The sequence below is a fragment of the Nycticebus coucang genome, chromosome 8, assembly GCF_027406575.1.
Source record: "Nycticebus coucang isolate mNycCou1 chromosome 8, mNycCou1.pri, whole genome shotgun sequence".
NCBI lineage: Eukaryota > Metazoa > Chordata > Mammalia > Primates > Lorisidae > Nycticebus > Nycticebus coucang.
In genome coordinates, this window is record NC_069787.1 from 6,968,753 (window position 1) to 6,985,729 (window position 16,977).

The window sequence follows — 16,977 nt, forward strand, 5'->3', positions numbered from 1 at the left end:
CTAGGAGTAATATCTCATAGCAGCATAAATGTCCATAATTATCCATTACCCATTTCCCCCCCCCCCAAATATGGAGAAACCTTCTAGAAGGTTCTTTTAACTTTACTGTCTTGAAAAGTTGCACTTTTTGTTACTGATCTTCAGCTTACATCTTTCATGTTTCAAGGAGTTCCTCAGTTTAAGAGTAGTCCAGGGAATGAATCTACTCCAAGGGATGATCTTAATTCCTTTCAGTTTAGGGAGCAGTTTGTTGAATTGCAAATCTTTGACGCGTATGTCAGCTTTAATTAGTTGGTTGTAGCCTTAGGTTGGTCCCCAAGCCAATCCATAGAGTTCCTGAAGGACTAGAGAGATTCTGAGATGGGAGGTGGGGTGGGGGGTTGTTGATCTACTGGCCTCCAAGCCTATGTTGGTTTAAAGCTACCCCTACTCCAAGTTTATTCGGATAGACAAGTGCCTGCAGACTGATCAGAAAATAGTGCTTCCCCTCCTTTTCTTCATTAGGGCAAACAGGACTTTGGAGTGGATTTACCAGACTATGTGTAGGGAATTATATTAAGGAATATATTATAAAAATCACTACAGAAGTTTTGCAACAGACTGTGTTATGGTCTATTATTTCACTTATAAGAAACAACAGTTGTCAGTGTCCTTTATGATTCACCTGTACAAATTTCAACATGCTCAGCTTGTGTTGCTCAGAGGGCTTCATTTGTTTCCTTCTGTGCACATTTTATGTTTCTTGATCTTTGTGTATCTCAAAACTTTCATAGTGACCCACATATTTACTGTTAGATAACTAGAAAAATGGCTTTGAATAGGCTTCTGCTAAGTGATGAGTATATTTTCTCTTTACCTGAGTATATTCTTCCTTCAGGAAATAAGCCAGATTAATTGGACAAGACATGAGAAAGGAATATGGGCATTACTTTTTAAGTTACATGTATTAAATTTTTTGTTTTATTATTCTAAGCACAGAAAGAGTGGTTTCAGAGTACATTTTAAGACAGTTATGTCTCCCATAGACTTATACACATATTTATAGACCCTGCAGCTCTATAGATCTGAGTCTGTTATTATAGAAAAGTGTGTTTCATTTGTGCTTCCTTTATATATCTTCTAGATGGAAATAGGCTATTGAAGACCAAATTTTGATTCTGTAGCAATATTTATAACCTATTTCACAGGATTTTAGGATTTTTTATGATTTTAATGTCAATGTACAATTTAATATGTATTTACTTTATCATGGGATTGTTATATATCATTGTTTAAAGAATACTTTAAGAGCACAGGCTTTGGCTTGGTGCCTGTGGCTCAAGAGGCTAAGGTGCCAGCCACATACACCTGAACTGGCGGGTTCGAATCTAGCCCGGGCCCACCAAACAATAATGACGGCTGTAACCAAAAAAATAGCCGGACGTTGTGGCAGGCACCTGTAGTCCCAGCTACTTGGGAGGCGGAGACAGGAGAATCCCTTGAGCCTAGGAGTTTGAGGTTGCTATGAGCTGTGATGCCACAGTACTCTACCCAGGGCAATAGCTTGGGGCTCTGTCTCAAAAAAAAAAAAAAAAACACAGGCTTTGGAGTACAGACTCCAAAAAAAAAAAAAAAGAGCACAGACTTTGATTCCAGGCTAGGCCCTCAAAACTCACTGTGTGACCTTGAGTAAGTTACGTTCTTAGAACGCAAATTTTCTCATTTAATTCACTTTTGAATTAAATTAACTAATTTATAGTTTCGTATAAATTAAATAAGCTAATGTATGGATTAAGTAATGTTTATATAGCATACAATTAATGGTAGCTGTTATTTACATTGAACTCCTATCTTGTTGAAACATTTCCCTTTCATATTATGTTTTTTAAAAATCTTTTTTAGTAAAAAAGCCCGTTTAGATTGGAATACTGATGCTGCCTCTTTGATTGGAGAAGAACTTCAAGTAGATTTCCTGGATCATGTTCCCCTCACAACACACAACTTTGTAAGTTGCAGATCTCTCTCTGTGGGGTGTTGATTGCTTTGCCTGGCGTAACAGGAATTCACTGCTGGTAATAAGCATATATATTATTGATTGTTTAAAACACTGTTATGCCATTGTTTACTGTAAGGCAATTTAGATTTCATTAGCTGTGTACTTTATTGATTGTACAAATACTAGAAGTAGGATTCTTCATTTTGTCAAAACTCAGGGGTGGGGGAAGAAATTACTATGTCTTTTTTCATCTTTCATTTATTCAGCATAATTTACACCTTTATTCCTACAGGCTCGGAAGACGTTCCTGAAGCTTGCCTTCTGTGACATCTGTCAGAAGTTCCTGCTAAATGGATTTCGATGTCAGACTTGTGGCTACAAATTTCATGAGCACTGTAGCACCAAAGTACCTACTATGTGTGTGGACTGGAGTAATATCAGACAACTCTTGTAAGACCTTTTTCTCCCCCCACCCCCTGCCCCCAAAGAATGTAGAGATAGGGAATATACGTGTATATACTTTTAAGGGTGCTTATACATTTTGACAAGTCTGGGCTCTAGACTTGTGAAATGAATTATTGTGATCTAGAAACCAACTACTTTAGAAACATAGTTCTAAAACTAGCTAGGTCGAATGTGGCTTTGTGACCCCAAAATGAGCACGTAGGACCTATTCATTATCTATCACATAGAGATTGACATGCTGTGATTTAGTAAAGAAAAGAACAAGATTTTGGGCTTTTCTTTCTTAACAGTATCAGGGTTACTTGTAGACATGAATGACCCTGTATTTTGATGAATATGCTGATTGGCCATTGATATTGAAAAGGAACAGAAAACACGGTGCTATTTTCTTCACCTCAAACAGGTGAAAACTTTATTATTTAGAAGACTCTTCCTTCCATTAGCAGACATGCCCGTTACCAAAATATATTTCATTTTTTATTAAATTTAAAAGTTTAGGCCAAGTGCGGTGGATCATGCCTATAATCCTAGCACTCTGGGAGACCTAGGTGGGTGGATTGTCTGAGCTTACAAGTTTGAGACCAGCCTGAGCCAGAACAAGACCTGGTCTCTAAAAACAGCTGGGCATTGTGGTGGGTGCCTCCCAAGTAGCTGGGACTACTTGGGAGGCTGAGGCAAGAGAATCGCTTGAGGCCAAGAGTTTGAGGTTGCTGTGAGCTGTGATGCCACTGCACTCTACCAGGGGCAACAAAGTAAGAGACTCTGTCTCAAAAAATAATTTAAAGTTGGGTGGCGCCTGTGGCCCAGTGGGTAGGGTGCCGGCCCTGTATATGAAGGGTGGCAAGTTCAAACCCGCCCACGGCCAAACTGCAACAAAAAAATAGCCAGATGTTGTGGCAGGCGCCTGTAGTCCCAGCTACTTGGGAGGCTGAGGCAAGAGAATCGCCTAAGCCCAGGAGTTGGAGGTTGCTGTGAGCCGCGTGACTCCACAGCACTCTACTGAGGGCGATAAAATGAGACTCTGTCTCTACGAAAAAAAAAATTAAAGTTTAAATTAAAAGTGCATGTCCCAAATGGCCTTTTAAATACTGTTAACACAGATAATGAAAAGCTAAAGTCCTGCTTATCCTTTTATGAAGTTATTAGAAAAACCCTGGGAATGTTATCATTAAACCATGATGGTAGCATCTTTTTTGCTTTTGTGATTCATGGTTAAGTTACATGTTGATTTTGGAGCGAGAATTTGAGTAGCATAAATGGCACAAGTTTTGGAGTCCAACAAATGTGTCAACGTCTCAGTGGTTACTAACTGTAAACACCTCTGAACCTCAGTTCATCTGAAAAGGGGATATTAATTCCTTGCATTGTACTTGCAAGGATTAGCTGAGATAACATAAAATTTAGCACAAGTCCCAGCTTATGGAGAAGTTACCTAATTAATCTCCTTTCTTCCTGTCTTTGAGTTTTGGTGCTAAATATGATTTATTGTCCATATTTTAGTTTTTTCACATATGTGTTTCACAATGGAATGTTTCCAGAAAAGCTGTATGTGATATTGGTTATAAAATGCCCTATTGCAACTTTAAAAAACATAATTTTGATATAACTGGACATTTGACCAGTCTTTCCTGGAAATGCACACTGAAATCTGTGTATTCATTTACAGGTCAATATTATTCACATTCTGTAATTATGCAAACCCAGTTATTTGGCATGGTGGTTCCTTTACATCCAGGTAGCCTAAAACAGTACAGGCAGATACAACTAGAAAAAATCCAGTTTGAGTAGCTATAAGTTTGCAAGGCAAAGCAGGCTGTATCTTTCTGTAAAATTACTGCAAGTCTGTAAACTAGTATTTCCCTTCTTTCATTTAGATTGTTTCCAAATTCTACCATTGGTGATAGTGGGGTCCCAGCACTGCCTTCTTTCACAATGCGTCGTATGCGAGAGTCTGTTTCCCGGATACCTGTTAGGTAATTTTTTACCTATAGCTTTTCTTTTGGAAAGTTACATTAGGGTTGGTGGGTTGGAAGGCCAAGTTCCTTTGCATTCCCTCCCCTCTCTCTCTGTAAACCCCTTGCTGCCTCTGTGGAATTTGATAATGGTATTACAGCAAAACGTTCAGGTTTATCTTTGTGGTCCTGTAGTCCTTACATTCTGAAAATGACTTTGATTACATACAGTTATCATAGCACACCCCTTAATATCTCATTACATTTTAAAGAGCTTGAGATTCTGCTTTCCTCAATATGTAGTAAGTTGAGCCTCAAAGAAAGGGTCCCCAAATTGAATACAGTGATTCAGTAAAATTAAAATCCTTGACTTTGAAGTGTTTGTTCTGGCCTTACATTGCTAAAAACCATTGTATTTAGTAGACGGCTGTCTTTAAAAAATCAAATGAGAGAAAATTGATGTAAATATCTTTCCTCATGTGACTATGAGCTTCCACATAACTTGTTCTTGAGTTACTCAGTTTTTAAAATCAGAGTTTTGTTCAATACACATATCTTTTAGTTTTACACATGTATTTGGAACCAAAGTAAAATCTATGTCTTGTCCAAAATATCTTACTTCAATCAGATAAAACCACCATGGCCCAAATAAAGCCACCACATGCCTGAAATTCTAGCACTTTCAGAGGCCAAGGCAGGAAGATGGCTTGAGGCCAGGAGTTCAAGACCAGCCTGAGAAACAGAGTGAAACCTTGTCTAAAAAAAGAAAGAATAGAATAAAATAAAATAAATTAGTCAGGCACAGTGGTGCACACTTATAGTGCTATCTATTCAGGAGGTTGAGGTAAGGGATTTCTTGAGCCTAGAAGTTAAGATCTTCAGTGAGCTATGATCACACCACAGTGCTCCAGCCTGGGGAACAAAGCAAAACTCTTATCTTCAAAAAAAGGGGGGGGGGTACTAACATGAAAATTGTTAAAGGTAGCATATTTCAGAGAAAGAATTTATATTGAAAGATATCTAGATATATATTTGTATATGGCTCTTATTCATTTGAAAAGCAAGTATGCCCCAAAATTGTACTTGCCTGTAAAGATTAGAAGAAACTGGGTCTCTGAAGATAAAAACAGAGAATTATGTGTGAAGGCAACAATTTCCCTTAGAGAAACTAGCTTTTTTCCCCTTGAATTCGTAGGTGAGTGTTACCTGAATTGAACAAAGCTCAAACTGATCTTTAGAGCAAATAATGAAAATATTTTACTTCTTAATGCACTTTCCCAGTTTGGTTAGTGGGAGGGTGGGTTTGGCTGGAAGAGCCCAGTGATTAGTTTCACAATTAGGTATTACAATCAAAAACTAAATTCTCAATTTAGTGTGCTGGTTGTAGGGGAAAGGATGCACAGTGGGTAAAATTTTGGCCCTTCTGCAGACTCAGTAGGTCTAACTTAGGTGGTTAAAATTTTCCTTAAAGTTCTCTAATTTAGTCTCTAAATGAAACTGGACAAGTTCCACCTAACTTTATAGGTGGTGGTGTGGCTGACAAATGTTAACCTGTTCTTTCCTAGAGATGCTATAAAAATTTGGAGTAATCTGTGGAGGTGATTTATTAAAAAGAAGAAAATATATATGTTTTGTTCTCTTCTCCATTGAATTCCAAGCACATATATTATTTTTTCCTTTTTTAAAAACTTGCATCCAAAGGCACCTAGACAGAAAAGAATTTTTAGCTGGCATATATTTGAAAGAATGGAACATTTTATCAAAGGTTACATAGGTAGAGTTTGTTCCTGAGTGGTGTCTTTTTGTTTTGTTTCGAACAGAGTCTTACTTTATTGCCCTCGGTAGAGTACTGTGGCATCACAGCTCACAGCAACCTCCAACTCCTGGGCTTAGGCAATTCTCTTGCCTCAGCCTCCCGAGTAGCTGGGACTACAGGCGCCTGCCAGAATGCCCAGCTATTTTTTGGTTGTAGTTTGGCCGAGGCCAGGTTGGAACCCACCACCCTCGATATATGGGACCGGCACCCTACCCACTGAGCCACAGGCAACGCCCTCGTTTTTGTTTTTTGAGACAGTCTTGCTTTGTTGCCTGGGCTACAGTGCAGTGGTGTGATCATAACTCACTGAGTCTGAAACTCCTGGGCTCAAGAGATCCTCCTGCTTCAGCCTCCCAAGTAGCTCAGACTACAGGGGTGTGCCACCACTCCCTGCTAATTTTTAAATTTTTTGCAGAGATGGGGTCTCACTATGTCGCCAAGGCTGGTCTTGGCTTCCTGACTTCAAGCAATCCTCACACCTTGGCTTTCCAAAGTCCTATGACTATAGGCATGAGCCACCATGCCCAGAGACACTAAGCATTTTAATAAAATTAGGTTGTTGAAAAACTACCAGGGGGGAGGCCGGAGTGCCAATCATGAAATTTTCTTTCTCCTCCTCGCCTAGTTCCCAGCACAGATATTCCACACCTCACGCCTTCACGTTCAACACCTCCAGCCCCTCCTCTGAAGGTTCCCTCTCCCAGAGGCAGAGGTCAACGTCCACACCTAATGTCCACATGGTCAGCACCACTCTTCCTGTGGACAGCAGGATGATTGAGGTAATAGGGCCCCTTGTGGGTGGTGATGAGTATCAGTCAGTTAATGTCATGGGTATGGTTTGATTATTATTTCAGTGCGTTTGGGGTATCAAACCTGATCAGAAATGTTCCAGCACTTCCTCAGTTCCCCAGACTTTTTTTTTTTTCTGAGACAGAGTCTTATTTTGTCACCCTTGGTAGAGTACTGTGGTGTCACAGCTCACAGCAACCTCCAGCTCTTGGGCTTAGGAGATTCTCTTGCCTCAGCCTCCTGAGTGGCTGGGACTGCAGGTGCCCGCTACAATGCCCAGCTATTTTTTTTTTTTTGCAGTTTGACCAGGGCCAGGTTCGAATCTGCCACCCTCGGTATATGGGGCCGGCACCCTACTTACTGAACCACAGGCGCTGCCCAGTTCCCCAGACTTTTAAAATTTCTTTTTAACCCATATCTTTATTTAGGCTGGCTGAATAATCCAGTTAGTAGTTATATCATTCAAGCAGAGAACTAAAACTTCCTGAAGAAATGTTGCCCTTTAAACTCATTCTTCCCACGTCAGACGTGAATAGGATTTCCTGAGCTGGCGCGTAAGGTACATAAAGAGTACTTTCATTTTGGTGTGGGAAAGAAAAGAATAGTTATGGAGAACTGCAAGCGCTCTAGATGACTTTTAAGTGACTTTATTTAGAAATGAGAGGGTGGAGTCATAGGTTTTTTTTGTTGTTGTTGTTTTGAGACAGAGCCTCAAACCCTGGGTAGAGTGCTGGGGCATCACAGCTCACAGCTACCTCCAACTCCTGGCTTAAGTGATTCTCTTGCCTCAGCCTCCCGAGTAGCTGGGACTACAGGCGCCCACCACAACACCCGGCTCTTTTTTTTTGTAGTTGTCATTGTTTGGCAGGCCCAGGCTGGATTCGAACCCATCAGCTCTGGTGTATGTGGCTGGCGCCTTTGCTGCTTGAGCTACAGGCACCGAGCCGTTGTAGGGTTTTAATAAGCAGATATGTAGGGAGATATAAAAATGCCAGAAACTAGTGTTTTCATACTGCTTTTTCTTTTCTTGGCTTTTTGATACTTTCTGTTTATTTGGTTTACTTTCTGCTTCATCTTTAATAACAACTGAATACAATTAAAATACTTCCTTTGTTCTTTACTTCTCATTGCTTTGGATAGAATAACAGCCTAAATACTTCTTCCAGGACATGGTCCAGACGATTTTGTTTGAAGGGAAGAGTAGGTATTTTTTTGTTGTTGTTGCAGTTTTGGCTGGGGCCAGGTTCGAACCCGCCACCCTCGGTATACGGGGCAGGCACCCTACTCACTGAGCCACAGACGCCACACAGAGTAGGTATTTTTCTTCATGCTTTTGCTTTCTTGTAATTAACAGGATTGCTAAGACCGTCAGTCAGTAAACTATCAAAAATGAAACAGTTGCTAAGTTAAATTTATATTTCTTGCTAGATCTCTTTCCATATTTTCTTTTGGCAATAGAGTACATGGTATGGAGTATCACTAACAGGTGAAGTAAATTTATCAAGTTAGGTTGGATGCATTTGTGTGTACCTGTATCCCAGACTGAGGGAGGAGGATCAATTGAGCCTAGGAGTCTGAGGCTACAGTGAGCTAGAATCACGCCACCACACTCCAGTCTGGGCAACATAGCAAGATCCCATCTCTTAAAAAAAAAAAAAAAAATTTTTTTTTTTTTTTTTTTTTTCTTGGGTGGTGCCTGTGGCTCAAAGGAGTAGAGCGCTGGCCCCATATGCTGGAGGTGGCAGGTTCAAATCCAGCCCTGGCCAAAAACTGCAAAAAAAATTTTTTTTTCTCAAGTTAAATTTTGAGGGCGAGAGATTTTTATTGTTTTTGTTTTTTTAAATCAATTCTAGGCCAGGCATGGTAGCCTAGATCTGTAATCCTAGCCTTCTGGGAGGCCAAGGTCGAAGGATTGCTTGATGCCAGGAGTTTGAGACTAGCCTAAGCAACAGAGTGAGACTCTATTTCTACAAACATTGGAAAATTTAGGCTAGTGTGATGGTGTGTGCCTGTAGTCCCAGCTACTCAAGAGGCTGAGACAGGCAGATTGATTGACCCTAAGAGTTTGAGGTTGCAGTGAGCTATCATGATGCCTCTGCACACTAGCCCAGGCAGCAGAGCAAAACTCTGTCTCAAAAAAAGAAAAAGAATTCAATTAAAATCTAATGTTAGACTTATTTAATTAGTGCTCACATCGTATTCTATTTACACATTAGAAATGTGTCATTTTGACTGATATGCTCTGGGAAATCCTTTCTTAAAAGCTTACCAGAGGAAGGGGGCGGAGCAAGATGGTAGACCAGAAGGACCGTTCAGCTGAGATCTAGAACTACTGGGAAAAAAAGAGAGAACCCAGTCGTACCTGGCACAGGGACCTTACACAGAGTCATGGCTAAGGGAGCACAATGAGGAGACGGTGAGCTGGATACGGCGTATGATCTAGAGCAGTGGAAATCTGATGAATTACGCAAGTGATTGCAACTGACTGAGATCGGCTAACCTCCCACAGAGATCCAGGACAGGAGGAAGCCTTTCCAGAGTTTTAAGTTGTTGGAGGAAGCTACATGCTGAGTGGAAAGTTTGGTAGAGTGGGCGGACTCGAACAGTACACAGCATCAGATTGGAATCCCAGAATGGATTTGCCATACATTTGGTGGCTGGTGAGGCTGGAGATGATCTTGGCAGCCAGGACCAGCTGGCTGGGAAGATCATGAGAAGGTCTTTAGCAGGGGCCTAAAACACAGCCATCTTAATTCCACCTGCCAGGATCAGAAGGCCACTCTTGGGACAGGCTGAGGGACTCCCACACCCCCAAGCAAACGGTAGTCGGGGGCACTGTGAGACCTGCCCCTGAAGGATTCTTGTGAGCTTTAAGATCCCAACCCCGCAGGGTCTGAATGCTGAGGAAACAATCAGGCAATCACCAAAGATAGCATGTTAGAGGAAATAACAGATGCCACCGAGATACAAGAGATCATTTCTGAGTACTACAAGAAACTTTTTTTTTTTTGTAGAGACAGAGTCTCACTGTACCGCCCTCCAGTAGAGTGCCATGACATCACAGGACTCACAGCAACCTCTAGCTCTTGGGCTTACACAATTCTCTTGCCTCAGCCTCCCGAGCAGCTGGGACTACAGGTGCCCGCCACAACACCCAGCTATTTTTTGGTTGCAGTTTGGCCAGGGCTAGGTTTGAACCCGCCACCCTCACTATATGGGGCCAGCGCCCTTCTCACTGAGCCACAGGTGCCGCCTTACAAGAAACTCTTTTGCCCAGAAATTTGACGACGTGGAGGATCAATACCTGGAATCACACCCTCTCCCTTGACTTGAGGAAGTAGATCTATTGAGCAGACCAATTTCAAGAACTGAGATTGAAGAAACAATAAAAAAAATCTCCCAACAACAACAAAAAGCCCTGGTTCAGATGGCTTCATACCAGAATTCTATGAAACCTTCAAAGAAGAGCTTATACCCATACTGCAGAAATTATTCAAAAAAATTGAGAAGGAAGGACCTTCCACAACATGTTTATGAAGGAAACATCATCCTGATACCAAAACCAGGAAAAGACCCAATTAAAAAGGAGAATTTCGGACCAATTTCACTAATGAATATAGATCCAAAAATTCTCAATAAAATCCTAGCCAAAAGATTACAGCTACACAGTAAAAAAAAAAAAATCATTCATCCCAACCAAGTCGGTTTCATCCCTGGGATGCAAGGCTGGTTTACCATACGCAAGTCCATAAACATAATTCACCATTATGACAGAAACAAAAGCAAAGACCATATGGTCCTCTCAATAGATGCAGAAAAAGCACTCAATAAAATTCAGCATCCTTTTCTTTTCTTTTCAGCATCCTTTTCTAATTAGAACACTTAAGAATTTAGGCATAGGTGGCACATTTCTTAACGTGATCAAAGACATCAACGACAAACACACAGCTAATCTTATACTGAATGGAGTAAAATGGAAGACTTTTTCCACTTAGAACTGGAACCAGACAGGGTTGTCCTGTATCGCCACTGCTATTCACCCTAATGCTGGAAATTCTAGCCAATACAATCAGGCAAGAGAAGGAAATAAAGGGCATCCAAATGGGGGCAAAGGAGGTCAAACTCTCATGCTTTGCTGACTATATGATTTCATAGACTCTTAGAGAACCTGAAAGACTCCTGGAAGTGATCAAAGAATACAGCAATGTCTCAGGATGTAAAATCATTGTCCACAAATCAGTAGCCTTTCTACATACCAGTAACAGCCAAGATGAGAGCTAATCAGGGACACAATTCCCTCCACAGTAGCTTCAGAAAAAAAAGAAGAAAAGGAATACCTAAGAATATACTTAACAAAAGAGGTGAAGGACCTCTTATTAACAAATGGAAGAATACGCTCATGGCTGGGAAGAATCAACATGGTGGAAATGTCTGTACTATCCAAAACAATCTACAGATTCACTGTAATCCCCGTTAAAATACCATCATCATACTTTCAAGATTTGGAAAAAATAACTCTTCATTTTGTATGGAACCAGAAGAAACCCTGTATAGACACGGCATTCTTAGTAATAAAAACAAAGCCGTGGGTGTCACCCTACCAGATTTTCAACTATTCTACAAGGCCATAGTGATCAAAACAGCATGATATTGGCACAAAAATAGAGACTGACATTTGGGACTGAATAGAAAACCATGAGATGACACTAACCTGTTACAGTCACCCGATGTTTGATAAAACAAACAAGAACATAACACTGGGGAAAAGAATCCCTGTTAAATAAATGGTGTTGGGAAAACTGGAAAACCACATGCAAAAGACTGAAACTGGGCCTGCCCCTCTTACCACTTAAAAAAATTGATTCAAGATGGGTAAAAGATTTAAATTTAAGGCATCAAACAATAAATTCCTCAAAGAAAGTATGGGGAAACCTCTTGTAGATATCGGCCTGGGGAATGAGTTTACGAAGAAGACTTCCTTGGCAGTTGCAACAACAAAAATAAACAAATGGGACTTAATTAACTGAAAAGCTTCTGTACAGCTAAGGAAAGGACAACCAAAGCAAACAGACAACCTTCAGAATGGAAGAAGATATTTGCATATTATGAATGAGACAAAAGCTTGATAACTAGGATCTACAGAGAACTCAAAAAAAAACCCAACAATCCCATCCATCACTGGGCAGGAATCACGAATAGAATAAAAAAGACAGACAAATGGCTAACATACATATGAAAAAATGCTCATCGTCCCTAGTCATCAGAGAAATGCAAATCAAAACTACCCTGAGATATCACCTAACCCCAAGTGAGAATGGCCCACATCATAAGGTCTCAAAGCTGCAGATGGATGGATGTGGAGTGAAGGGAACACTTTTACACTGCCGGTGAGACTGCCAACTAATACAACCTTTTTGGAAAGAAGTATGGAGAATCCTCAAAGAACTCAAATTAGACCTCCCATTTGATCCTGCAATCCCATTATTGGGCATCTACCCAGAAGAAAAAAAAATCCTTTTATCATAAGGACATTTGCTGTTTATTGCAGCTCAATTTACAATCACCAAAATGTACAAACAACCTAAATGCCTACCATCCCAGGAATGGATTAACCAACTGTGGTATATGTACACCATGGACTACTATTCAGCCACTAAAAAAAGATGGGACTTTACATCTTTTGTATTAACCTGGATGGAGGTGGAACTCATTCTTCTTAGTAAAGCATCACAAGAATGGAGAAACAAGAATCTAATGTACTCAGTTATAATATGAAGGCAGTAGATGAGCTAATAGAAGGTGGGGGGGGTAGGGAAATGAACAAGTGAGGAGAGGGGAGGAGACAGAGGGGTGTGCGGATCACGGTGTATGGCATAACTCTTGGGGTGGGATACAATTACAAGAGGGACTTTAACAAATGAAATTGGTATAACCTAATTATTTGTACCCTTAATGAATCCCAAGCAAAAATAAATAAATAAAAAGAATTAGGTGAATTCTTAGTTGCAGCTTTGAAAAATACACTATCCAATATGGTAGCCACCAGATACATAAGACTGTTAAGAAACTTGAAATGGGGCAGCGCCTGTGGCTCAAAGAGTAGGGTGCTAGCCCCATATGCCAGAGGTGGTAGGTTCAAACCCAGCCCCGGCCAAAAACTGCAAAAAAAAAAAAAAAATAGCCGGGCTTTGTGGCGGGCGCCTGTAGTCCCAGCTACTCGGGAGGCTGAGGCAAGAGAATCACTTGAGCCCAGGAGTTGGAGGTTGCTGTGAGCTGTGTGAGGCCACGGCACTCTACCAAGGGCCATAAAGTGAGACTCTGTCTCTATAAAAAAAAAAAAAAAAAAGAAACTTGAAATGTGTGGGCCGCGCCTGTGGCTCAGTGGGTAGGGTGCCAGCCCCATATGCTGAGGGTGGCGGGTTCAAACCCTGCCCCGCCCAAACTGCAACAAAAAATAGCCGGGCATTGTGGCAGGCACCTGTAGTCCTAGCTACTCGGGAGGCTAAGGCAAGAGAATCGCCTAAGCCCAGGAGTTGGAGGTTGGTGTGAGCTGTGACGCCAAGACACTCTACCGAGGGCGGTAACATGAGACTCTTGTCTTTAAAAAAAAAAAAAAAAAAGCTCGAAATGTGGGTAGTCAAAATTTAGATATGCTGTTACTGTGAAATACATTCCAGATTTTGAATACTTAATTCCAAAAATGCAAAATATTTCATAAACATTGTTTAATACTGAGTATATGTAGAAATAATATTTTAGATATTTAATCCAAATATTTGACTGGGTTAAATAAAATATATTATTAAAATTAAAAAAAGAAATGCTTACCAGAGGTAATGTGCTCAGTCTGCATCATGAATTGTTCACTGAAAAGCCTTAGGAGCACCCGTCAGATCAGGCACTGTTTCTCTCCTCAGACCTCAAATCAGTTGATAGACTTGTCCTGCCACGACTGTGAGGAGGTCATTATAAGCTATGAATTTTATTATTTCTGTGTCATTTTTTCTTGTGTAAATACTCTAATACCCAGAGGGAACATTGTAAGTGAACATTTAACAATTTTTATTACAAAATCACTAGTATGGTTATTCTGCTTAGCACTTTTTGTATTTTGAAAACAGATTAAATTTTGGTCCTTGTTTTCTTGTCATTTTTTGATCACAGGGGTCAGGTGTTTTTCTTTTTGAGATAGCTCTGTTCCCCTGGGTAGAGTGCACTGGTGTCATCATGGCTCACAGCAACCTCAAACTCCTAGGCGCAAGTGATCCTCCTGTCTCAGCCTCCCATGTAGCTGGGACTGTAGGTGCTCACCACAGTGCCTGGCTAATTTTTCCGATTTTGTAGAGATGAGGTCTCGATCTTGCTTAGTTAGGCTGGTCTTGAGCTCCTGAGTTGAAACCAATCTTTCTGCCTTGGCCTCCCAGAGTGTTAGGATTACAGGTGTGAGCCCCTGTGCCAGGTCGGTTATTCAGTATTTTTAAAGTGGACATTGTTGCTTTATTTAAATTTTTGTAGTTTCTTTAATATTTAGATTCAGGATAATTGAAAAATTCTTTCTAGGATAAAGTAATGTAGCTGTAGAAATTAGCACAGAATAAACTGTAGAGTATATAATGGATACAGGGAAGAAGATTACTATGACATGAAGAAAAAATTGCTAGCACATGGGAATATAATTCTGGTTAATAAAAATACGCTGTGTTGACTCGGTGCCTGTAGCTCAGCAGGTAGGGTGCCAACCACAAATACCAGAGCTGGCAGGTTCGAACCTAGCCTGGGCCTGCTAAACAACAGTGACAGCTACAACCAAAAAATAGCCGGGCGTTTTGGCAGGTGCCTATAGTCCAGCTACTTGGGAGGCTGAGGCAAAAGAATTGCTTAAGCCCAAGAGTTTGAGTTTGCTGTGAGCTGTGACACCATGCCACTCTACCTAGGACGACATGGTGAGACTCAGTCTCCAAAAAAAAAAAAAAAAATACACTTCTGTGTTATGCTTTGGCTAAACTAAGAACAGATTAGTTAGATAATTAAGGTTGTCTAATAATAGCTATGAGCTACAGAGGCTGAATACACTGTTGAAATCCAGATTAATTTTGGCCAGTGTTTTGCCCACCTGGCAGTTAACTTGCCAAACTTAAAATATATGGATTCCTGGGCTTCCCACCTCTAGCTCTCAGAGATACTTAATCCTAGTGTGGGGGGTGCAGAGGAACTCTTTATTCTTACACACCTCTTCAGCTGATTCTGAGGACTAACCACATTTGGGAAACAGAACTAGGCTTTATGGGTGGGGGACAGCTTGGTTTATGATTCTTTTTTCTTGTAAAGATGTTATTGAATGGGAACATTCTAGTTATAGTTGTGTTGAACCAAGTATCTTAGTTATATACAAAAAACAATAGGACTTCCCAGAATAATATCATTTTTGAGGAAATGGGGCCAAGTGGTTTTATATTATTCTGTTATAAATTCTCCAAGTACAAATTTTTAAAGTTAGTTAGGATTTAGGTCTAAGGGAGGCCCCCGCAAACAGATCCTAATCAGTTCTAAAGGTAGCCTTTCAGTTCTCGCATCAGTAGAATGTAACTAATTTCAGAACTTACCCATAAGATATGAAGCAGCATTTTGTGGTGAACGGGGGTTATGGGTTGAAATCCACGGATGATAGATTCTGGCTATATTTCTGCCACCTTTTTATGTAACCCTGGCTAAGTCTCTTTACCTGTTCAGATGTGTTTTCTTACATATGGATGTAGGTTTTGGAGTTGGAGATTTGTGGTCTTTCCATGATTTTCGGTTTGGATGAAGTATGTAGTCATAGTGCTTTACCCTTATCAAATCCAACTTCTGGCCAGTTTACCCTAACCCCTAGTGGGATAAGAGTGAGCTTGGTTAGCTGGCCATAGACCCCCCACCCCCACCCTTTTTTTTTTATTCTCACTGGAGCAAGATCCAAAGTTTTAGAGACACCTGAGTAATAATTTTCCTTGAAAGAGTATGTTTGTTGTATGCATTGTTTTGCCTGAGTAAAATAAGGTTTTTCACTATATATGAAAAATTAATACCAATTGTTCTAATATTTGATGAAAAACCAATCTTGGAGGTAGTGACCACTGATATTTCATGAATTTAATCAAGGAAAGTTGAATAGAGTATGTTATTAGACTTTTATGTTTTAGAGGTTTTATAATTCATTTTGTTCCTGCAAATCCTCATCCTTTCTTTTCCCTTCCCCAGAGGAAATCTTTTCTGATTTACTGGTTGACCAGCTTTTCCTTTCTGTTTCAGGATGCAATTCGAAGTCACAGCGAATCAGGTACTTTTCCGTAGTTCTTTAACAAATAGTAATGGGCTTTTTCTTTTTATTGCTGTGTATCTTCTGTTGGCTTATCCATGTGTGGATTCTGTTTGTCTATTAAGCTTCACCTTCAGCCCTGTCCAGCAGCCCCAACAATCTGAGCCCAACAGGCTGGTCACAGCCTAAAACACCTGTGCCAGCACAAAGAGAGCGGGCACCAGGACCCGGGACCCAGGAGAAGAACAAAATTGTGAGTATGGCCAAGGGTACCTCCTGCCAGTTAGGGTTCAGTGAGAAAAACCTAGATGAAGATTAGATTATCTGTCTCTTAAAAAAAAAAAAGAAAGAAAAAGAAATTGGAATTATGGTTTACTATGTCTTATTTTTAAATGACATGGGAACACATGGGTTTGGGTTGGTCCTTTCATTAATGCCTTTGTTACTAGGATTCCATAGAGTGTATTAATAATTTCTGCCTGTTTCAGAGGCCTCGTGGACAGAGAGATTCAAGCTATTACTGGGAGATAGAAGCCAGTGAAGTGATGCTTTCCACCCGGATTGGGTCAGGCTCCTTTGGAACTGTTTATAAGGGCAAGTGGCATGGTAAGTTTGGGGCCCTCCCTTTACTGTAGGGGTCCAGAGAGGTTCTAGAGAAAACACTTTCCCATAGATACTTGATTAC

The 16,977-nt window shown here is 40.5% G+C and overlaps 1 protein-coding gene across 3 annotated transcripts in view; it reads left to right on the forward strand.

The window, feature by feature from the left end:
* The window catches only part of RAF1 (Raf-1 proto-oncogene, serine/threonine kinase), a 94,172-nt gene that overhangs the window by 62,664 nt on the left and 14,531 nt on the right, over window positions 1-16,977 (forward strand). For all 3 annotated transcript variants that reach the window (XM_053600081.1, XM_053600082.1, XM_053600083.1), the window contains 7 exons: window positions 1,882-1,984; window positions 2,268-2,425; window positions 4,315-4,413; window positions 6,834-6,987; window positions 16,286-16,313; window positions 16,418-16,545; window positions 16,781-16,898. In XM_053600081.1, coding sequence (XP_053456056.1) covers window positions 1,882-1,984; window positions 2,268-2,425; window positions 4,315-4,413; window positions 6,834-6,987; window positions 16,286-16,313; window positions 16,418-16,545; window positions 16,781-16,898 — 788 coding nt within the window. The remainder of the gene's footprint in view (window positions 1-1,881; window positions 1,985-2,267; window positions 2,426-4,314; window positions 4,414-6,833; window positions 6,988-16,285; window positions 16,314-16,417; window positions 16,546-16,780; window positions 16,899-16,977) is intronic.